General features: G+C 45.0%; 1 protein-coding gene across 1 annotated transcript; it reads right to left on the reverse strand.

Annotated features, from left to right (window-relative positions):
• Positions 1-1,040: 1,040 nt before the first annotated feature.
• On the reverse strand, positions 1,041-21,148 carry ATP6V1G3 (ATPase H+ transporting V1 subunit G3). The gene is made up of 3 exons (XM_028732563.2): positions 21,014-21,148; positions 2,898-2,998; positions 1,041-1,679 (listed from the first exon to the last, which is right to left on the reverse strand). The coding sequence occupies exons 1-3, from the start codon at positions 21,093-21,095 to the stop codon at positions 1,506-1,508; spliced, it is 357 nt and encodes a 118-aa protein (XP_028588396.1). The 5' UTR covers positions 21,096-21,148; the 3' UTR covers positions 1,041-1,505.
• Between the last annotated feature and the right edge of the window lie 3,324 nt (positions 21,149-24,472).

Here is a 24,472-nt window from a genome sequence, read left to right on the forward strand (position 1 = left end):
TAGATTATCTAGTCTGCAAGAGATTAGCATCATCAACACCATAATCTCTGCTCTTTTGGCAGCACCAATCTTGCCCTCCCTCGAAACCTTTCCCAACTGACCCCTTTTCCTTCTTCCTTGTCTTGCCAATGTAAAAATCTTCCCTTTAGCAGCAGGGGTAGCCAATGTGATATATATCTGGGACTACAACTCCCATCAGCCCAACTAGCATGGCCAAAAGCAAGGGATGATGGGAGCTGTAGTCCAACATCTGGTGGGCACCACGTTGGTTACTCATGCATATATGCTGTTTTAGGCAGCTTATGAAAAGCACAAAATAATGACTAAATATGGAAAGACCAGCTGCTATGCATCGTAGTGAAGGAGAACAAAGCCTGCTTTGATCAATAACATGGATAATCCATAACTGCTGCAGAAGACTCCCTTTAAAGGAGCAATGGGGGTGCAAAATCAGAAAACTTATACCCAGATATTCAACATTATATTTACATCAGAAGATAAAACTGGATGGCTCGCTGGCATTTCTGGAATGCTTCCTGTTTCAGAGCAAAGTTTTAAAGCTGCACCTGGAAAGGCCTAAACTAGCTTGCTGACCAGCCTGGCCAATACACACATTCAGCTGGGAACCAAATTAGAGCGGGATGATCCATCTGTCTCTAGTATGAAGCCTACCAATGTTAGGTCTTATGAGATTCCTGTCTTAGAACAATAAAAGGGAAATTGGAATAACTACCAATAAAGCCACAAACACGACTTCCTTGTCCTACATCATTTCTACACAATTTTGTCTGGTCTGTAAGGCTACCTAGTGTAGATGATTGTTGCCTCTCCATATGCACCACAGCCACACTTGAAACAAATGATTTAATTTTAAAACTAATTATATATCTATAATATTGATGGCACACTCGGTTATTTTAAACCCTCCACATATTGTGACAAACAGATTTCCTGCAACAGGCCAAGTCATGCAAAGCAAACACGTTTTAAGTAGTGGGGAACATAAGTACAGAAGTAAAATACACCCACTGAAAAGCTGCTGGTGTCAAACAATTCTTTATTCTGCCATTGCCCATATTTAAGTGACAAATTCTTTGCTACCCAAAAAAGGGTATGTGTGGACGGGTGGAGGAGGAGAAGGTGGGGGAGAATCCATCCGACCAAATGTTTGCGTGAAACCTTGCAGGAACTGGTCACATCACATGTCTTAGAAACATCTACATGCTTTGGGCTTTTGTGTATATCACATGCACAATGGAAAACAGAAAACAATAAAGGCAGGGAAATTATGCTTTCTGATCAAAGGCAGCTCAAGACAGCTGTGGTGTCAGAGGCAGAAAATCCAAATGGCTCCTGCCCAATTCTCACCAGTGCTTAAAATGTAATGATTGACAGCACACTGCCCTGGAACGGTACCCGCAAATCTGCCACCTGAATTGGAAATATTCACTCTGCCAAATAGTAGGGATGGCATTGCTCCTTTGGAAACTTTTCCATGGAAGGATTTAAATGGTGTACGCATAATTTGCGTGGAGTTCAGGGTCGATGTGATACACCTCATCCAAGAGGCGTCCAATCACACTCTCCATGTTCTTATGATAGTTACTAGTGAGGTCCCGGATCTTTGCTGTGGTTTCTTCATCTATTTTTGTCGATAGGTTCCCTTGAGAGCCCATGATCTACAAAGGCAAAACAAGACATATCCCATGAACGATACAGGAACAAATGAACAAGCTTGTGCCACTTTCTCCAAAGCCAGGCCCAAAACAATAGAAACCTCCTCCCTTAGTCTTCTGCACATACAGTCAATATGGAGGAAGCGAGTTGTGGATATCTTCTCTTGCTACAAACCAAGCTATGGAAAGAAGCATCACAAATCTCTCGCAGTGATTCCCCTTTCCGTAACACGTGGTGCACAGTGATGTATGACGTTGCTTCTGCAAAGCCCAACATGATAGTGGGAGACCATGGGTGGAATTCAAGGTTGTGCTAGTTGGTCATTCCACCAGTGAAGCATTTCTGCTTGCCAGAAGAAATGGTCTCCCCTCTCGCATCCCTTCAGGCTGTTCTGGGGCTTCTTCCAACCAGAGAAGATTTGGGGTAGGTGCAGAGGGAGGAGAGGGGGGAGCCCTGCTGCTCTAGTGGGAGTACTAGCGCACTGTGTTAGTTGAGTTCGGCCCCTTATCTTAGTCTACCAAGGTTTCACACATGAAAAGAATTGGAGGAGGGGAGGAAGTGCTGGTAGACTACAAATAATGACTGGAATTCCATCCATGGTCTCTCACTTTCACGCTGGGCTTTGCAGAAGGAACGTCAGACATCAGGCACCCCTGAATTGAAACACCCACAATGGTTTGATCTGCATGGAAGATATATTCATAGCTCAGGGGTCAGCAAACTTTTTCAGCACGGGGCCGGTCCACTGTCCCTCAGACTTTGTGGGGGGCTGGACTATATTTTGAAAAAATAATAATAATGAACAAATTCCTATGCCCCACAAACAACCCAGAGACACATTTTAAATAAAAGGACACATTCTACTCATGTAGAAACATGCTGATTCCCGGACCGTCTGCGGGCCAGATTTAGAAGGCGATTGGGCCAGATCCGGCCCCTGGGCCATAGTTTGCCTACCCATGCTCTAGCTTATGTAGTGTGTCTGGAAACAAATGGAAAGTATCTTTAGCCGCAAGCATGTGAGTTGGGCCTGTGAACAGGAAGCACTGTAGGAACTGGACCTATGCATCTAAGCATCTGGGATGCATGTCACCATTCACGCATAGAGGTGAAATACACATGCTCATTGACACAGAGTCCACAGAGAGACTATCCTCAGCCAAGTAAGTGTGAGAAGCAACCCTTAATTTACCCAATCTTCCCTTGGTACTCTTACTCACAGTGGACTGCTTATGTCTGAAATCCTTTTCCCTTTGTAGCCTGTAGTGGTCAATCTCTGCCGTAGCTTCTTCTTTGGCTTGCTTCAGTCTCTTTCCCTTTCCTGGGAAAACAAAAGGGAGAGGTGATTCAGCTTGCATTACAGTACAGTACAAGTTAATATTATTTCTACATAGCCTTTCTTTCATGCCTGGAAATCTCAAGCCTGCGGCTTAGAAAAGGGCACAGAGAGACCATCCTTGTATTCAAACACAGCGAACCTGCTGCCCACCACCCCCTTAAGCTGAGCATTAGCCTCCCCTTGGACTAGAAGAAACTCTGCTGCGGGCTTGCATTCAGTGTTTACAACCCTGCAAATACACCTGTTAGGTTACCAACCACCCTGTGGAGAACGGATTCAATGGCCGGAGTTCAACGGGCAACACAACAGTTCTCCTACAAGTTATCTTTGCTCCCAGTGTAGAGATAAGGAATGAGATTCCCCACCCGCGTTAGTTTATCAGGGCTGTTCCACAGAGACTCCTGGTATTTCGTATCTGCATGACATGGGAGCAAGTCTCGAGCTCTCCTGTTCCTCTGCCTGGTGTCAGAGAACACGTCGACAACCCAGGGTTGCTAACTTTTGATTTCAAAAACACTGTTCCTCTTGGTGAAACTGGGATGGGTATAGGACAGGAGATGAGTCTGAGCCGCAGTAGAATCTCTGGCAGATTAGGCAAGGTGTCATGGGCTGGTTGGACAACAGAGGAGCGGTGGGAGGAACCAGCCGGGGAACCACGAAGGGAAGAAGGCTCAGAACCCAGGGAGCAGTGGTAGGGCAATGACGAGCGGTTGCAGGGAGAAGACTGGGAAGAGAGGTGTTGGACGCTGACGGGGTAACTTGGCTTAGTGAGCGGGGAGATTCTGTGGCAGAGGGAAGTCAAGAATCGGAGGCAGAAGCTGGTGAGTGAGAGGAAGGAGGCCAAGAGGTAGAGATGAGTTAGGCTGGTCAACAGTCATAGGTGTGTCCTCCCTCCTGCTATGGCAGGCTCCCCTCTCCCTGACTCCCAAAACCAGGCAAAGCATGAAACAGGAGGCACAAAAACAGGCTGCACACAGCTAGTAAAAGCTTGAAAACACAGCTCAGTATAAGTGAATCGTAAGTGAAGCTGGCTGGAGATTTGACAGGTAACTGGCTCTAAAATGGACCATTTTTAGACGGGGAAACCAAGGAGAGCATTTAGAGAATTTGATCCTTGCAGATCACATAGTGATTCTGTCCAGTGGCACCAATCCCTTAATTGGCGTTTGTCTGTGGATATAATCTCTAGTTTATGTAAATAATAAGAGTTCCAATAAGGCTGGGTGAAATAGCGATAAAAGAAAGGTACATCTACAACACTTTCTGTCCATTGTTAGTACTACCATTCTTTATATGATTTCATATTAACACTCCGAGAAAATTTCTGGCTGTGATAAAAATCACAGTTTCCGTTCTATTCTGCTAAGTGGTATATTTTTTTTTTCATGTTTCCCTTCCAGGCCCAACCTTCCTCTTTTGTCACTCAAAAAGTCCAAAATGGCTTCTCAACAATTAATTTAACATGTCTCCAGATTGTATTACACCTGATCCTGTGACTCCAGTGATGATGGGATTTCTAGTCCAATAATGTCTGGAGGAGCACAGGTTCTCAGCCCTGTTTAAATTTGTTGAACTGTGTGAATCTTTCACCTTGAGATCAGCTATTGAGGCAGCGCATAGTATCTTATTTCTTTTATTTATTTAAAGGGAGGATATTATTATTATTATTATTATTATTATTATTATTAAGTGTACATAAACTTCTGAGAGGAAGCACAATTGCGTCCATAGTCACTGAGCCTGTCTTCTTCCTCTGTTCCCCACCTGCTGGCTACAGGAAGGAAACTCGTATGGAGCTTACTGGGCATTTTGATTATGTGCCGACTCCATGATCAGGACCACTTTATTTACTAGGTCTCACATCAGCAACTCAAATGTTCCCAGGCTCCCTAACCGAAAAGGCACTGGGCACTGTCACAATGCGTTGCTTGGTGCAACCATTGATGACTCCCTATCATGCTTTCAGCCTCAAATCAAACATTTCTTCTCTCTCTCTCTCCCCCCCCCTCCAATTTCCAACAGCCACAGCCAGAGAACAGATTTTAGTTGTCGCTGATGAGAAAAGACATTATTCTGCAAGATTTGCCATATTGATTTGCAGCCAGGAGCCTTTCAGTCAACACCAACTGGATTCTATTTAACGCTGGCAGATTTCCAAGGTACTACAAAGATACAGTTCAGCCACTCGCTGAGTTGCAACATTTACATTTTATGGGGTTCCCCCCTCCCTTTTCTCAACACTTGCTAAATGCAAAGGTGGGTGGGAACATCAAAGGAGGTTTCTAGCACAAATATGCTGCCGACATGAAAGCGAAGGTAAAGTCGAGAATGGGCGGAACAAATCACAAAATGAAGGAGGGGAAAGTTGCGATCTTAAAGGTAATCTTTAGGGAACACTAAAAACAAGGCCGCCATCCCATGCCCACTTACCTGGGGACAAATTCCATTGAACTCAGTAGGACTTACTTCTAAAAAGGATTGCACTGTACATTTTGCAAAGACCCGGGTTACTACAGCACCGGCCCTACCGTTAGGCAAAATGAGGCAGCTGCTTCAGGCAGCAGATGCTGGTGATGCAGTAGCAACATTCCTCCTACCCTCTCCAGACATTTCACTCTGCTGCCACGTGGCCTGTCCTGAGCCCCCTAATCTGGTTTGATGCCTCAGGTGTAGTGGAAGATGCTATTCCTCCACTGGTGTCAATGTAAGGTTCAACTGCTTCTGTGTGCCGAATTGGGGTGGGGGAGACCATCATGTCCTTCATCTGAGGCAGCAAACTATCATGGGTCAGCCTCAGGTAAGTGCCCACATTCCTGAGTGAATTGCATTTATTTGTTTACTTGGATCTGTAGGTTGAAATCTTAAAAATAAATCCTATGACTTTTTTAGAACCTGAAAACATAGCGCTCAGGTATTCCTTTCATATTTTTCTGGGGTTTTATAATTTGTTGGAAGCCACCCAGAATAGCTGGGCCAACCCAGTCAGATGCATGGCTATCTATCTATCTATCTATCTATCTATCTATCTATCTATCTATCATCTATCATCTATCTATCTATCTATCTATCTATCTATCTATCTATCTATCTATCTATCATCTATCTATATCTATCTAGTAAATGGACCTCTGCCTCCCTGCTGAGAGTTAACCATTCCCATGGCCTCTTCAGCAAAGTAGGGAAGTCTGTATTATGGAAAAATATGTCCATTTCAGTTTCTCATTTTTTTTCAATCTGAAATTCAGTTCTCCACATTTCTACATCAGTTGTGATTTTTTATTTATTTAAAAAAGTCTCTATGATTTATTTATTTTTGTGTAAAGCAATTTTCACCAGTATAACGTGTTGAGATATTCTACTCTTTGCTAATATACACAATTATATGCACACTTTATCCCAGTATATGCAATTTTGTAGACATTACTTGACTGGACCTGCACGGCAAACTTCAGAGAAGTGTGAATTTTAAAGGATAGCTGTGTTTCGGTTTGCATATTATTTCTGATACTGCAAATCTGGTAAGTTCACCTTCAAATGAGGACTGAATCGAATTTCTTCCACCGTCTCTAGTGGAGAGTTGGGTGCTCCCTCTCACTGGGTAAGATCCCTTTAATAAAAGCTATACTGAAAGGAGGGAGGGGAGAACCCATCCATTTGCGAAAGGCAGAGACATGCCCAGGACAGGACATAATAGCCAGGAGGGAAAACTGGATTGTTTACTAATATGAAGTTTGCTTCTGTGGGCTAAAAGTGATTGACAATTCATGGCAGCCTCTTGCATTCCTTTTAACATTAAGAGTAGCACAGACTGGGGTTGGCAAGAGACAGAACATGTTCTACAAATCAGCCTTTCGGTGACTTGCTGAGTTTATGACTCCCAATAATTTAGTAATATGAAGTAAAATTGTTTGGGTTTTGTGGACTGGTTTTTTTCCTTCAGTTTTTAGAATTCTGTGTTCAAAACCCTTGCAGAATTGTACACATGCATGCAGGCTATTCCAGTGTATGGCTTATGACACAAATAGCCAATGGGGTATGTGGCGTTTGCCTTCTAGGTGGGTCATAAAGAAAGGGTTAAATGAGTGTGAAGTGATTGGCCAGTGGGAACCCAAGGGGAGGAGTTAGAGTTAGAGTTGGAGTTCTTGGGAAGTCAGTTGGGAGTTGGAGAAGGAAGAGGGAGGATAAGTCTGTGGGTTGGTCGATTGTGTTGTGAGAGAGTGAGAGAAACTGATAGGAGGAGTCAGATAGACAGTTGGGATAATCAGTTAGCAGTTATTAGGAAAGGTATAGGCCGGTAAAGAAACTAAGATTAAGAAACTGACAAGAAAAATTATCTGAAACCATAAACTTGTTAAGGCTTATAAAATAAACTTGATTATTTGTTTTAATGTTAACAACTGTCTGGACTCTGTGTGTACCCGAGAGAAATGGGTTGGTGGCAGTGGGAAAGCACAGTGGTGGCACAGGGATCAATAGACTGTCAAACATCCGGGGACCCTGTGTGATCGCCACAGGGTGATCTTCCAGGGTTGTTGGACTCCAACTCCCATCAGCCCCAGCCAACACAGCCAATAGTCAGTGACGATAACTGTAGTCCAACAACAACAACAACAACAACTAGAAGGCACCACATTGGCTATTCCTGGCTTATAGGATGCAATAGATGATTGGTTCCACCCTCACAGCCACCATTTTGTACCTCGTTGGATCTTGGAGTTTAAGCAAAAACACAAAGTTGATCCCATAAGTCAGTCCACTCATGGCACAGTCCTGCAGTTCATAAAAGGGGTGCAACACGACAGCAGCTAAGAGCTGTAGCAAGGTGGTTCCCACTTGCGTGGAGAGGCAAGCAAGCAAGTTCAAACCACACAGCTCGCTTCACACAGGATATGATGTTAAGGTGCAGTGCTGCACACATATCCAGCTTAGAGGAGCAAGTCGCAGGTGGATGTTGAGAGCTGTTGTTGTGGCTGAAGACTGTGAGCTATGAAGTCACCAGTTTGAATCTCACCTCAGCCCAAAGGATGTAAAGAAAGCCACTATTTTCTCAGTCACAGCTCACAGGGCTACTCTAAGGTTTGCTCAGATAGTGTACCTTTTCTTTGAAAATGTGACACGTGTCATTGAAAGTCTACTCAATACTGATCCAGAGTAGAACTCAAACGTATAGTTAGCAGAATGAAAACTTAAACATGTTGCAGGATTCCCCCCAAAATAGACCAGAGGCAGTTAATATTTCTTCCAGCAGAGCTTTACTGTTGCTGAAGGCAAATGAGCATATAGGTCACAAATCCAATACATTCAGGATTGGCACTGTCCACAAGAAATCCAGTTTCAAGCTGACTTAACTTAAACTTACAATAACTTATAATAAGTCTAAAACTTATTTTAGACTTGCAACATGTAAATCTTGTCATGCTGTAAGCCACCTTGAGCATTGTTTTTAACTGTGGAAAGGCGGCATACAAATAAAAAATGAAATGAAATGAAACTTAGCACTATATACAGAATGCCACACCAGAAGGGAAAGAGATAGGAAGAGAAAGTGAAACCCAGACTCCTTCTGGCCTTATTTTTATAGTAAGCATGATCTTGACGGAAAGAGAGAACAGAACCAGTTTAAACCAGCTGTACTCAGCTTCTCTGAAGGAATAACCCAAACATCACGAACCTTCTACTTGTTTCCTTCACACAGAGAAGCTTCTAGAAGCTTCCAGAACTCTCTTGAGTTAATCAGAACAGGAAAGATCTCTACACATCAGATCAATACTTTCTGCACTAAGAAATGCAAACTGACGACATGAATTAAGTAGTGTATAATTAAAATGAGGCCCATGTGCACCCACTCACATTCATCCCTTGTTTCCTGCAACTTTTATTTGCCTCCTGCTGTCAGAATTTAGGCTGTAAGCTCCTTAGGGTTTAGGGTGGCCAGTTGCATATCACTTGCAACAGGGATGCCAACTTGAATAAAATATGGGGGGGCAGGTAAGCCCCATCCCTAATGATCACATGATGCGATGCACACACACCATTTGAATGGCAATGCCCATCAACTTAGAAGGGATGGTCCCCTCAAATATTTTAGGGGGTGGGTGGGCAAAGGGACCTTGGCTCCTAGGAGTTGGCTCCTATGACTTGCATATTGCATTTCATTCCTTTGGAAAGTAGGAGACGTGGCTATCTGTGAGGAGGTTGATGAAACAAGCAAATGAAAGACAGAGATATGGAATATTGGATGTGTGTGTGTGTTTTTTTGCTGTATTGTATTGTTTTTTATGTACTCCCCCCCCCTTCTTTTATGTATTGTAATGTAAGTTTGGTTAATTTTTTTTGCTGTTTTCTTTTTCTCTCTCTTCTTTTCTGTAATTTTTAAACTTTTAATAAATATCATTAAAAAAAAAAAAAGGAGACGTGGCTATCCTGTCAGGGGGAAGGAGGGCCTTCATTTTCTTGGCGCTATTTTTGTTTCTTCCTTTGCATTTGATGGGCATTTTGTTGTTGTTGCAGTTGTGCAGTCAATGTACACATGTACATTGTATATGTACACATGTACACATGCAGAACTGCAACAACAACAAAATGCCCATCAAATGCAAAGGAAGAAACAACAATAGCACCACAGAAAGAGCAAAAAGAAGAAACAGAAAGCAAAACTTACTGGGGTGGTGGTGGGGGGGGGGTAGATCGGGTCTACAGTACTGACTCGTCCTGAAAGTGCTACGTGACCTTTTATCACCTCACTAGAAGTAAAATTTTCCATGTTATGGAAACCGAAAAGATAACAGAAGTCAGTACAGCTATCAAAAAGTCTCTCTCACACAAAAGGAGGATGAGGAGAGCATGAGGAAAAGAATCAAACTCAAGGCACCTATTCTTAAAATCACAAAGCTCCTTTAAGTACAAGCTTGGATGGAAAGACCAATGGAACTGGTCTCTCACAGAGGAGTCAGCCATGTGGACCTTGCTTACTGTCTCCCCTTGTGCTGCCCATAAGCTCTGTATATGCTCTTGGGAACACTGCAAACAGGTAATTATAATAGAATTCCTATTCCACCGTCTCATAAAATACCAGGGCAGCATACAACAATAAAACATGAAAAGTAAACCATTAAAAAATAGAACAAAATAACCATCAAAATGACTGGCTACTCATGAAGATTTTAAACAGTGACATAGACCTGTGGGCATAAAAATGTCATCAAGAAATGCCTGAGAGTGATTGAGGCTAGCTAGGCTTTTAATACAGGGAACAACTGTCTATACTCCTCCAGACAATATCAGTGATCAGGCTTGGATATAAAGGCTTGCTTGGGCAAGGCCAGATTAAGTCTTGTGGTATCTTAAAGACTAAATAATAATAATGGTATAATTTTTCAGACTACAAGGAATACTATGGGACTCTGGTGTTTCAGAGCTCTCAGCAAAACACAAAGTGTTGGTGCTGAACTTTAAAGCCCTAAACGGCCTCGGTCCAGTATATCTGAAGGAACATCTCCACCCCCATCGTTCTACCCGGACACTGAGGTCCAGCACCGAGGGCCTTCTGGCGGTTCCTTCACTGTGAGAAGCCAAGTTACAGGGAACCAGGCAGAGGGTCTTCTCGGTGGTGGCACCCACCCTGTGGAATGCCCTCCCACCAGATGTCAAAGAGAACAACAACTACCAGACTTCTAGAAGACATCTGAAGGCAGCCCTGTTTAGGGAGGCTTTTAATGTTTGATGCATTACAGTGGTACCTCGGGATGCGAACGGGATCCGTAAGACAGAACGTAAGACGCGACAGCGCGTCTGTGCGTGCACGGGTTGCATTTTGCCGCTTCTGCGCATGTGCGTGACATCATTTTGAGAGTCTGTGCATGTGGGAGCAGCGAAACCCGGAAGTAACACGCCCCGTTACTTCCGGGTTGCAGCGGAGCGCAACCCGAAAGCGCTCAACCTGAAGCACATTCAACCCAAGGTATGACTGTACTGTATTTTAATATTTTGTTGGAAGCCGCCCAGAGTGGCTGGGGAAGCCCAGCCAGATGGGTGGGGTATAAATGATAAATTATTATTATTAAATTATTAAATTATTATTCGAGCCCACCCAAGGACAGTTGTGGGCAGGATTCCTGCATTGCAGGGGGGTTGGATTACATGACCCTCAGGGACCCTTCCAACTGTTCCATGTTCAAATATATAAAAGGATGTCACATAGAGGAGGGAGAAAGGTTGTTTTCTGCTGCTCCAGAGAACACGGAGCAATGGATCCAAACTACAAGAAAGAAGATTCCACCTAAACATTAGGAAGAACTTCCTGACAGTAAGAGCTGTTCGACAGTGGAATTTGCTGCCAAGGAGTGTGGTGGAGTCTCCGTCTTTGGAGGTCTTTAAGCAGAGGCTTGACAACCATATGTCAGGAGTGCTCTGATGGTGTTTCCTGCTTTGCAGGGGGTTGGACTCGATGGCCCTTGTGGTCTCTTCCAACTCTATGATTCTATGATTTTAACTCTACAATTCTATGATAGTAAAGGTAAAGGGACCCCTGACCATTAGGTCCAGTCGTGACCGACTCTGGGGTTGCAGCGCTCATCTCGCTTTATTGGCCGAGGGAGCCGGCATTCAGCTTCCGGGTCATGTGGCCAGCATGACTAAGCTGCTTCTGGCGAACCAGAGCAGCACACGGAAACGCCATTTACCTTCCCGCCGTAGCGGTACCTATTTATCTACTTGCACTTTGATGTGCTTTCAAACTGCTAGGTTGGCAGGAGCAGGGACCGAGCAACGGGAGCTCACTCCGTCGCGGGGATTTGAACTGCCGACCTTCTGATTGGCAAGTCCTAGGCTGTGTGGTTTAACCCACAGCGCCACCTGCGTCACTGAAAGGGGAAGAAACCAGGCTAGCTCATCTATCTGCACATTTTGCTTCCTAACTTTCTTAATAGGAGGCTCCCTAACTTACGGTTGCTTTTTTAAAAGGAAAGCTCAGAGTCTGCCCCCTTTGGAGGCAGGGCCCTGGTGTAACTGCTCCAGGTGCACCATCGATGATCTGGACTTGGCTCAGGTGCTCCTTAAGATATCCCGATCCCAAGCTGTTGTAGCAGAGATCAGTTCCTGATCAAATGGAGAAAGTATACGCGCATACGGTTTATATAAACAGCAGATTTAGGATCAATGCTCGGAGGCTGGCACAATTGCCTCCCGCCCATGTCAACTCTATGTACAACTGATGTTTAAAAACCATCTAATATGACATGGGAACACAAAGGAAGTGCAAGAAGAGCAGCACAGACCCAAATCCCCTAATGAGAGCACACTCTTAGGCGTTTTGGTTCGCCGATCCGCTCGCTGTGGATGCTGTGATCTTGGTGAACTCGTAAATAGGAAAGCACAATCTCTCGGCAGCATATATTGATTACAAGACAGCCTTTGATTCTCTGCAGCCTTCTTGGCTGCTTCAAATACTTAGAGGGTACAAAGTGAATCCTGCTAGTACAATAGTCCCGCTATTGATAAAACGGAATGTAAATATTGCCACAGGATTGCTACCAGATTACTGGGGGTGAAACTGTTGCCGCTGCAGTTTCAAGGTAATACGTGACCAGAGTTTGGGGCTTGACCAAGGAATCTTCACGGTGCCCAGAATTTTTGGAGGGAAGGAATGTGCTTTGAATATGCTGTAAATGTGTTTGCAGCCCAGCAGTAGGCAGAGCCAATGACAGGCAGAGCTGCCAGCTAATTCTGATTTTGTCCCCATATTACTTTCTACAAAAGGCAACACAGACACTAAGGAAGAGGGAGCTGACAGCCAGGGCCATTTTTCTGGACAGGATGTAAATAAAAAGAGAGGCTGAGTTGAGACTGAAGTTAGCAGGATACTGCCCCATCTGCCAAAACGGATCACCTTCCTTTTTACGTGTGCATGTATGCATGCGGATATATCTGCATTAAAAAGTTATTTTGTATCATTATTCCACAATTGCTCCCATGCACTAATCTCAGTATTATTACCAATACCCATTGCCCAATCTATCATTGAAGATTTCACTTGTTCATTTTTTGTTTCCCATTCTAATAGCATCTTATACATTTTTGACAACACGTTAACATTGCCTTCTAGCAGATTTATCTCTTATTGGGAGGTTTGACTCCCAAAGCCCAATTTTTTTACCTATTTTAAAGACTTCGTCCTCTTAGCCAGGGGTCAGCGAACTTTTTCAGCAGGGGGCCGGTCCACTGTCCCTCAGTGGGGGGCCAGACTATATTTTGAAAAAATAATAATAATGAATGAATTCCTATGCCCCACAAATAACCCAGAGATGCATTTTAAATAAAAGGACACATTCTACTCATGTAAAAACACACTGATTCCCGGACTGTCTGTGGGCAGGATCCGGCCCCCGGGCCTTAGTTTGCCTACCCATGCTCTTAGCCGTCTAATGATGGCAATATGCATACCCTTTAACATTTAGCCGATGAAAATAGTGACATCCTATTCTATTTACTTAATTATTATTACTACTATACTATACTATACTATACTATACTATACTATACTATACTATACTATACTATTATGATACTATTTATACCCCGCCCATCTGACTGGGTTGCCCCAGCCACTCTGGGCAGCTTCCAAAATAAAAATAATCATTAAACATTATAAAACTTCTCTATACAGAGTTGCCTTCGCATGTCTCCAACATTACTCCAATGAAAACAGGGACATCCTAAGGAAAAGTGGGACATTCCGGGATCAAACCAGAAACCAAGATGGGTTCTGTAAACCTGGGACTGTCCCTGGAAAACAGGGACACTTGGAGGGTCTGAAATATGTTAGAGCTGGAGTATAGCTTCTCCTCCTTCCAGCCACACTCAATCATCCTGCCTCTAATATTGGAATTCTCCCCTGTATCCAGAGGAAAGCCATCCTGTTAACCAAGCCCAGCTCACTGAAATCACCTCACACACAATGCTGTTTCTTGTCTACAAGCAACTTATGAGAAATGGCGGGCTTTCATTTCTGTATCTGTTCCACTGGTGTAACTCTGGGGGTTTCTGGGCGAATATCAGGAGGGTGGAAGCACTGTAAGAAGGATCAGACTCAGACCCTAACAAAGCCACATTTGATGAATGCTTAGTTTTTAGACTCGAGGCAATTGCTCACCCCCACCCTGTTTTTCTCTGCCTTGCCACGCCACATTGGATTGCATGAGGTTGCAGCGCACATGTGAAGCTGTATCGGAAGTGACACGTAGCAATGTAACTCCTCTGGGCATGGCACAGCAATGAAGATGACGCTTGGAAAAACTAGTCTTGTCCGTGGTTCTGTGACTTGAGATGGCTCTGGATGGAACTGACTGATCCAGCGGTAAATTATCCGCTCAGTGGGCAGCGCAGTCCCATGTCAGTACCTGCCTCTCTGTGAGTAGATTTAAGCTGCGGGGAACACCAAACGAAAGGAAAACCTTTTGAGGCCTTGAGTCGGTTTACGGGCATTTGTCTTGCTGACTCCGCTTATTGCAGGATTCAAAGAGAGATCAAGTGTGATTATACAAAGCCTCGCCAGTGCAGAAACAATCTGGAGAAGAACCATGTGGATTTATTGAATATCGCTTCAACTTCTGGGTTGAGCATTCTTCTGCCTACCCCATGTTATTTAATTGCAGTTGCCAGACTCTATATGTTAGGGTGATCTCTCGGATTATGTACAGATGGGCACAAACTATTTTAAAGAGTTATTCCGCCCCCCCCCTCTGCAAAGAGCCTGAAGTGCATGTTTTCCCAGGGTTAACATTCATTGAATATGACTGAGCTTCTATGTGCTCAGCAACTGTGCTGAAGCCTCCAGCAGCCGCTGGCCTGGAAGTTGGGCTGACTCACTGCAAATGCTTCACGGTGCCTGAAATAAAATATTTTGATTCAGGCTCATGCTATCTATCAAACCTCAATATGAGGGCGGTGTGTTCTTATTGGACATAGACGTTTTGCTACGTGGTAATGCGGCATAACACAAACTGGCTGCTGTGGGGCCATGGCAAGCTGTAGAATCGGAGAGAATATGCTATCCTTTCCCTTGAGATTTAAAAGCTTATGGTTTCAGAGAAGGAAGTAAGATAACCAGAGTCACACCAAGGAATGGGAACAGAAGACGGTGGATGTGAACATTATCACGACATAAAGCTATTCATCATTCATACAATCAGTGGAAACACTCCTCAGACTTAATATAGGAGACAAATTTTCAGAGTGCATTTCAATAGAAGAGGCACTATTATGGGCAGTGGCATAGCATACGTTGGCAGCACCCGGGGCAAGGCAAGGATTGCATCCCCTAACCTCCTTGGGGGCATTCGCTGTGCCCCTGTGGTGGTTGCTCCTCATGGAGGTCACCTGCTGGTCACTGCATTTGCCCACTCAGCTCAGTGAGCTGCCGGTGAGACCAGCAGCTGGCACTCCTTAGCTGGCCTGGTGGCATCCCAGCAGTGCCGGAGCCACAGCAAGCCTAGGATGAGTCCTGGCTCTGCTTCGTGGGCATCCTTTCTCTGCGAGGAGAAGAAGGTGCTGCCACAGCCCCAAAGGCCTGGCCCAGGAGCAACTCACATCTATGGAAGGTGGCCGTCATGTCGCCTCGGTGAGGGAATCCATCATGAGGGCACTGGGTTGCGCCCCCTCAGCATTCTGCCCCGGGGCCACAGCACCCCTTTCCCCACGCTACACCACTGATTATGGGAAATGCCTTTTGCACATGGTGCAAAGATTCATGGTTTGCCGAAAGAGACAAGTGCTTTATGTGCTGTAACATCACATCTAACCTAGGCCTTAGTCTTTGACCATTTCGATGGGGCCTCGATATGTGACCTCTTAAAACACCTCAAAAATATTAAGAGAAATAAGTCATTTCGACATTGTCTAATAAACTACTGAAGCAGCGCTGGGCACTCTCAGCTGTAGTCTCATGACATTGCTTCCGTTTTTAACCCTGCAAAATCAAAAAAGGTGTGCTTGACGCACGGTGTGTATATTACGAAGTTCTGGATGTCATGCTAGCATGGCAGCCTCTAAGGTTTCCCACACGGCCATTGGTCCAGTCACACCAGCGACCTGCTGTTTCTTATTTCACTGAATTTGGACACTGTGAGTAAATTGGCAGCGGCACTGCAGCGTTGTGGACGGATTCAACCACTGTCTCTCTTTGGCTTGGGCTGTGTTACACCTGATTGCGTCTCATGACAGGACCTAGATCTAAACCTGCTGTTTTACACAAGGCAAAGCGAAAATTAATGAAAGGTTTGGATCACATTAACCTTTTCTTTTACGCACTAAGCGGCACAAACAAGGGCCTGTTGTTTGGTCACTCAAGGACACAGCTGACATCAAGGGTCGGGATATAGCAGAGGTTTGATTCATACCAGATGTGTAGATCTCATCACGCAAGAGGTGGTGGCAGAGATATGAATTTAGGTTCAGTGCCTTCTGAGCTTTAATATGGCAATAGGTGAAAGTGAGTAGGCTGAATGCCGGATGACGATTGCTCTATGTATTACAATCATGCAAAAAATAATAATCATGTAATCAATACATTTCTAACAACAGAATAGTTTTCTTCCAGGGTTCCTCCTCCCTTTTCCTTATCTAGGTACATACAGAGGGTAGAATATTTTGCCCCATAGGAATAAGTTCACACACATGCTCCCATCACTAGTGTCAGGGTAAAAGGTAAAGGTAAAGGGACCCCTGACCATTAGTTCCAGTCACAGACGAATCTGGCGTTGCGGCACTCATCTCGCTTTATTGGCCGAGGGAGCCGACGTTTGTCCGCAGAGCATTTTTCTCGGGTCATGTGGCCAGCATGACTAAGCCGCTTTCGGGCGAACCAGAGCAGTGCACAGAAACGCAGTTTACCTTCCCTCTGGAGCGGTACCTATTTATCTACTTTCACTGGTATGCTTTTGAACTGCTAGGTTGGCAGGAGCAGGGACCGAGCAACGGGACCTCACCCCGTCATGGGGATTCGAACTGCTGACCTTCTGATCAGCAAGCCCTAGGCTCTGTGGTTTAACCCACTGCTACCCCATTAGTTGGGAGCGTGTATGTCAATTAAGCACCCGTGTATGTGGGACAATTCAAGCTTGCCTTTCCCACCCAATCATAGTTTCTGCTAACGTGCTGAATGGGTGAGAAAAATCCCTTAGCAACTCTGCACAGGAGTTGCCTCACTTAATCCTACGCTGCTGGCAATAGGGTGGCTTCCTTTGGGCTGATCGTTTTCCTCTCTTCCTGCTAAGCAATGCTTGGCTGGGGAGGGCCTATATGACCAGTCCTGTCGCTATGGTGGAGGTTTTTGAATATTACTGCAAAAGTGTGGGACAAAGCTATGCGGAAGCATGGAAGCTTCATGTGTACACTGCGTTTGCACACATTCTCTGGGAGCGCAGATCACAGTGTATTGCTTTTCCGCATTACTAGGAGAAAGCTCTAGGAAATATGGAGAAGAAATGTAACAGCAGGATCTCTGAATGCTCAGTCTAGCAAGGAAGACCCACAAGCCAAAGAGGGTTTCTTTACATATATCTAATGTGGATCAAAAGTTATCTCCGGGTGTGTTCTCCAGATGTGATCTAAACTGACCTTCAAGCTTGCATTGATAGCTATGCAAGCAACATGGATGCTGGCTGAAGCCTCTAAGCCTTTCTCCTTCCTGCTGGCCCCAATGATCACCAAGTACCTCTGCCTCCACACGTTGATCACTATTGCCTTCTCCTTTTCATCCTCCATGGGGCAGAAGCACACACCACTAGGTGCATGAAGACTGACCCAGTTAGAGAAGATAACAGCACTAGTGGGTAGGGAGGAGGCGGTGCTACTGAACAACAGAACCAGCGGGGAAAGGTTCAGCCTGTTCAGTTCACTGGAATATCCTAGTGCTTTGGTTTGATGGAAGGTATGAGCCATCTGGGAGCTGACTACACAATGACAGGCCAGCAGGGATGTCCCACTGTGCACAAGGTCTCATGGCTTACTCACAGTGCAACCCAAATTAGATAAGGGAAGGATGTCAAAGAGATGAGTAACTACATAACCTTGAGAGGGCATCTGACCGCAGCCCTGTATGGGGGAGCTTTTTAAGGTTTAATGTTTTATTATGTTTTTATATATCTTGGAAGCTGCGCAGAGTGGCTGGGGCAACCCAGTCAGATGGGGAGGGTACAAATAGTAAGTTGTTATTATTACTATGACTTGGCCACCCTGGCCTGTTAGTATTACATATTTAGCATGGTGTTCATATCCCAACTTTCCTCCAATCTACTAGCACTTAGCTGAACAGCAAGATTATAAGCCTTTAAAAGAGGCTTCAGAAATACCTTTTCTTGCCTCCTTCCCCAGAACAGAAAAGCAGCAATCAGTGAAGCATGTAAAAACTCAACACATAACAATCTCTTTGCAAGAAAACGAAGGTCATGTTTTCCAGTTTAACATGTCAGGCCCTTCTCTGTTCAGAAAGGGCAAGCTCAATGTTTTGCTTGACAACTGAATCCAGCACCGACAAGGGCGGACTGCAACTGGCTGGAACAGATTACCTCGGAACTGGTGCTTTCTGAAGGAAGGGTTTATGGAGGTGGGTGCCATCGGTCTGCAGGTTACTAATTAAAAGCCCAGCACGCAAAGAGGAAGCAATTCTGGATTGTACACACTCCGCAGGCCACAATGCAACATAAAACCTCTGGGGCTGCATAAGCAGTTCGCAAACCATCTCGCCCGTTCGGGTGACTGGTCTGCAGCTAATCTGGTTAATCCAACTGAGTCAACCGTACCAACTGCAGTGGAGATGGCCAACCCGTGCAACACTGTTCTGAACTGCAGGTCCAGAGGAGGGCTTGTGAGAGTGGTTGGGTGCAGGGATACCAAAGAAGGAGGTCCAAAACACCAGAGTGATCAGTTCTAGTGCCTTATGAAGGAAAGGTGTAGACTTACAGCAAATCAGCCTGTCAGGTCTCCCAGGCTTTACTGACATAGGATGGATGCAGCAGCAAGAAGATGGCTTATCTGCACCCAAGCAAACATTCATGCATTCTTTATACACAAAGCAGCATACGCCACTTGGGAGAGATGGGAGAGATTTTCCATCTCTCCGCCTGACCAGGTGAGGGCACAGGTGGCAAATACCCGAATCTTACAGATAGTTCCCCTTTCTGGACTCAGAGCTCAGCACCCCAAGCCCCCATATAAGGATAGTATCAAAGCAAGCCAATTATCAAAGTAAGTGAATATAAATATACATGAGCTCGTTGCTATAACAGCTACCAATTAATTGTGGGGTTTTCTTGACTACCAAGATGGCGTCCGCAGTGCTTCCAGAAGAGTTTGCCTTTGGATCAATGCAGACACCCAGCCCTGTGTTGTTGGACTACAGCTCCCATCATCGCTGACCATGCTGGTTGAGGAAGATGGGACTTGAGAGTCCAACCACCTCTTGAAGGCCGCAAGTGGGTTACAGTCAACTACAGTAGTACTTAATGGAAGTGAATGAAGGGAGCAGGAGCATAGCTCTGAATGGGTTAAAAAAGCCACACCACACACAAAAAACACTGAAAGCATGGACTTGAAGCCAATTTCATTGGTTGAAAGCCCAGCTTCAGATACATCCCAAGACAGTAAGGAGAAATAGTTTAAGAGTGAAATGGAAGAGGAAGTTAAAACATTGAGTAAAGATGAACTAGCGCCAGAATTCCTATGCTTATTCTACAGAAGTTGCTGCAAAACAAAAAGGCATATGATTTTATATTTATGACTTCATACTCCTCATAAGTGAAGGAAAATGTACTAGCTACTGTAATACAGGGAATCTGGAGAAAGAAGCAAGATGTCAAGATTTTAACCACATTTGGGTGGGAATGTAAAGTAGCAAAACAATTCTGTATTAATGTGATCAATGCAACTGAGGGCAATTGGAAAAGCCCACAGTTTTGTTCTTGGGTGGATTGGAATAACAACAACAACAACAACATTTACATGCCACCCATGTGACTGGGTTACCCCAGTCACCCTGGGTGGCTTCCAACAAATTAAAACCCACACGGGTTAATTTTGGGTTAATATTGATCCAATATAAAAATAAACATGGGAAATATGTTAGTTACAGTACAAATATTAGTGGCCATTAGTTGGACAAAAATAACTCATCATTTGAGGACTAGAAAATATATATATATATATATATATATATATATATATATATATATATATAAATGGACTAATATACATAGGGCAAATTATTATAAGAAATGACAGGAAGAATATGTGGGCAAAAATAAAAATCTGTGGACTGTTGGTATAAGTTTATTTGCTACTGGAATGAGAAAACAAATGATCAGAATGATATCAAATATGTGTTGGAAGTAATCTGCAGGAATAATATGACGAGGAGATAACTTCACTTATAACAATACTACAAATTTAGTTAAAAAGGTAAAGGTACCCCTGCCCATACGGGCCAGTCTTGACAGACTCTAGGGTTGTGCGCCCATCTCACTCAAGAGGCCGGGGGCCAGCGCTGTCCGAAGACACTTCCGGGTCATGTGGCCAGCGTGACATCGCTGCTCTGGCAAGCCAGAGCCGCACACGGAAACGCCGTTTACCTTCCCGCTAGTAAGCGGTCCCTATTTATCTACTTGCACCCAGGGGTGCTTTCGAACTGCTAGGTTGGCAGGCGCTGGGACCGAGCAACGGGAGCGCACCCCGCTGCGGGGATTCGAACCGCCGACCTTTCGATCGGCAAGCCCTAGGCGCTGAGGCTTTTACCCACAGCGCCACCCGTGTCCCACAAATTTAGTTACTCACTTGGTATAATTTATGTTAAACAGATAGATTTGTTATGCCTTTCTGTCTATGCCTCTTAATGTGTAAATGAATTATTTAAAGCTAAAAAAAAAATACATTAAACAAAAATTCCTGTGCTTTTTCCATTGACATTCATCAAAGAAATGCAGTCAGCCCAGGGGCTGCACCACTTACTTTTTTTGGCTTCCTCAAGCTTGTCCTTGGCACGTTTTTCAGCCTGCAAAAGCTGCTGGATTCCCTGAGACTGGCTCGTCATTCTGGCTCCTTGATTTCAGAGGTGCTGTGCGGTGACTGGGAAAGAGGAAGGGGACTTTATGCTTTGTCTTGTTGTGTCAACATTAAGAGGATTCACTTTGCCCTGCCCAAGCCTGCTGAAGCGAGATTCATGCTCTGGGAGGTGGCTGTAAGGGAGGCACACAGACCAGTTCTCTTTTCCTCTGGTTTATACAGGATCACTGAAATGTTTTGAAAATCTGGTGCCTGTGTTTGTCCATAATATTTGTGGACCTTTTTTTTCTTAAGATCAAAAGTAATTAGAGTACCAGCAGATCCCAGGACACTTCCAGACCATTGCTATTTTCGAGTGGGAAATTAACACACCAGCAAATTCTGGTAATACAAGTACAGCCGGTTCCTTGTTCCTTGATTGTGCAATGAACCCGCTTCCCAAAGAGATCAGACTTCTTCTTTTTTTTTTTTTTTTGCAATAAGGTGAAACCACTGGAAAGCACAGGATGACATTAACATGCCACAATATCACATAAGCTCTGCACAAACTTATCAGGATGAATGCTCAGGAAACATTGATTGTCTAGAAGCACCCTTAGATTTTAAACAAATTCAACCCCCATCAGCGTTATCCTATATTTGTTGCATGTGTTGAATCTATCTTTCTGTGCCAGAACCAGTGGCAACATGCCAAGCACTGCTACTATCTAGACTTTGTGCCATCCAGATGTTGTGCTGCCAGGGGCAGATGATGGGACTTGTAGCGCAAAACATCTGAAGAGCACCCCACTGAGGAAGGCTGACCAAAACCCTGCCTAAAGTAGGATTTATGTAAAAGATGTGAAATGCCAACACCTACAAAGCGATTCCTGGGATGTGGGGGTTACAAAATGTGCCCTGTGGTGGCATAATTGCCCGTCACATATTTCAGGCTATCCCAAGTCACATTTTTCCCCCCTGAGGTTCAGAGACAACAAATAAATGAAAATATATATACTCGGGACAAGGGGGTGTGAATTGACCATCTCCTGCCAAGCCAAACCACAGAAAAAGGGTGTGAAACATGGTCTGTGAAAGAGAATTGCGGCTGAGGCAGGAGCATGGCTTGGGGAGCCGGGGGGGGGGGTCAAAGAGCAAGGCCTGGACTCAATACCTGAGGTTCTTCACCCGTGAATTAGGTAAAGGTAAAGGGACCCCTGACCATTAGGTCCAGTTGTGGCCGACTCTGGGGTTGCAGCGCTCATCTTGCTTTATTGGCCGAAGAAGCCGGCGTATAGCTTCCGGGTCATGTGGCCACCATGACTAAGCTGCTTCTGGCGAACCAGAGCAGCGCACAGAAATGCCGTTTACCTTCCCGCCGGAGTGGTACCTATTTATCTACTTGCACTTTGACGTGCTTTTGAACTGCTAGGTTGACAGGAGCTGGGACCGAGCAACGGGAGCTCACCCCGTCACGGGGATTCGAACCACTGACCTTCTGATCAGCAAGTCCTCGGCTCTGTGGTTTAACCCACAGCGCCACCCACGTCCCTTACCCGTGAATTACATCATTATAAAACACTGTAAGAGAAGAAGGACAAGTCGGACACTTAACATCACCTCATGGGTGAGCCATGCATGTGGCACCTCTAGGTGAGAACACATGCTCCTCAGCAGCGAGACCTTTTGCCAAGAGACCAAGAACACCACGGCAAAGCTGTCAAGCAAGGCCGGAGCCTCCCTCAGTGGTCTGGATCCTGTGACTCTCACAGACGCGAGAGAGCACACAGAAGCCTCTATTTTTGGAGGACTTACTGTCACATTTCTTTTTTAAGAAATAAAAAAATGACTGCATTTTATGATAGAAAAGGGGAAGTGCAGGCCAGCTGGAGAAAATGGTTTATACAGCAGAATGCGGCCCTCCCAGTTACCTCCCTCGGGGATGAAAATGTAAAAGAGAAAATGAAAGCCTAAAACGGGAGAACAACCACTTTGCATATTTTCCCAGTCAATTGCTGACCAGTACCACCCAGGGGTTCAGCCTGACCCCCTCAAGGAATTCCCATGTAACCAGAGCTCCAGATCACAAGGGCAGGTTCCTCTTATTATGCACCACAGCCATTTCCTGACCACACACAAGTGAAGCACCAAGAGCTCTTTAACTAATTCCCATCCGGCATGTCTGAAAAGTGGCAGATACTTTACCAGGGCTTATGCACCTCAGATGTCAAGTCCAGGGACAGGCAGGCAAATGGGAGTGAGCTTTCCACTCTGAAACCACCACAGCCTTATTGGGTCTTGCAGGTGTGCTGCATTAGCAAGTTCATAAATTGGCAGTCGTTAGTAGAGGCAGCCTTTGTTCCAAATACAGATGCAATGCTTCAGACTTCATACAACGATGAAAGGGTCAAAACAGCAGGATGCCAAAGAGCCTAGCTTGGGGGGGGGGGGGCGTTTGTATGTGCTTTCTTTTTGTTTTGAGGGCAAGTTATCAAAGCCAAAAGGAAAAGGTTGTGCAAACACCTGCTTGTGTGTGTGTGTGTGTGTTTAATGCTATCAAAATGAGGCCAACCACCGCTATTGTTTTAACCAAGAGAACTTCTTCAAACAGATAAAGGTATGAACCTCAGAAATGCAAAAGTCTCGAAGTTTCACATCGACTAAGGCTGCTTTTCTGCAACACCGGACTCCTACTGCGTCCTGTTTCTCCTCCTATTCGCAGAGGCTTTTTCTCACTTTAACTTCTAACCACATCCTGTTTGATTCTTGGAACAAAAATTCTTTTGTGTTTCTTAGCATGGGGCTGAGCGCCACTGAGGCCTTTATAGTCTGTTCTCTCACAGCATCTGGGTGGTGGAAGGGAAACATAGAGACCGTAGATTGCGGCGACCACAAGGGAGCCACACGCTACTCCACCCTCTCCCCTTCAGGTCAGTCCTAAGGAAGCCTGGCAGTATAACAGTGTCCTACAATGCCGCCAGGGTCGCAGGAAGGTTGCAGAGGGGAGGCCTGTCATTCCTTGCCAATCCCACAACAGTGGGAACATCACTGTTGATAGGAACTTGACTTTGGAGTCCCTGTGAGCTGTGAATGCCACCACCACGGCAAGAGGCCTGGAAGACTTAGGGCAATGAACTGAAGAGCAGGATAGGCTATCATAAGGACGTTGCCAGGAGGTGCAAGGCTTGGGATTTGATAGCATGCCTTGGAAAATGCCCCAGTCCCTGTGTGTTTCAAATATGAATGCACTTGCAGATCTGAACACAGTTGCACTGGTTTGTTGTTGGAAAACAGGGTTTCAGGTTTCCAGACTTCCTTCTCTAGAATGTGCAAGACATTTCCTTATCATCCTTACCTTTACGACGAAATCATTTTCTTGGATGCTTGGCAAAGAACGTAGGTGGATGAAAGCCCACCTCCTAGGAA

This window comes from Podarcis muralis, chromosome 5 (assembly GCF_964188315.1).
Source record: "Podarcis muralis chromosome 5, rPodMur119.hap1.1, whole genome shotgun sequence".
Taxonomy (NCBI): Eukaryota; Metazoa; Chordata; class Lepidosauria; order Squamata; family Lacertidae; genus Podarcis; species Podarcis muralis.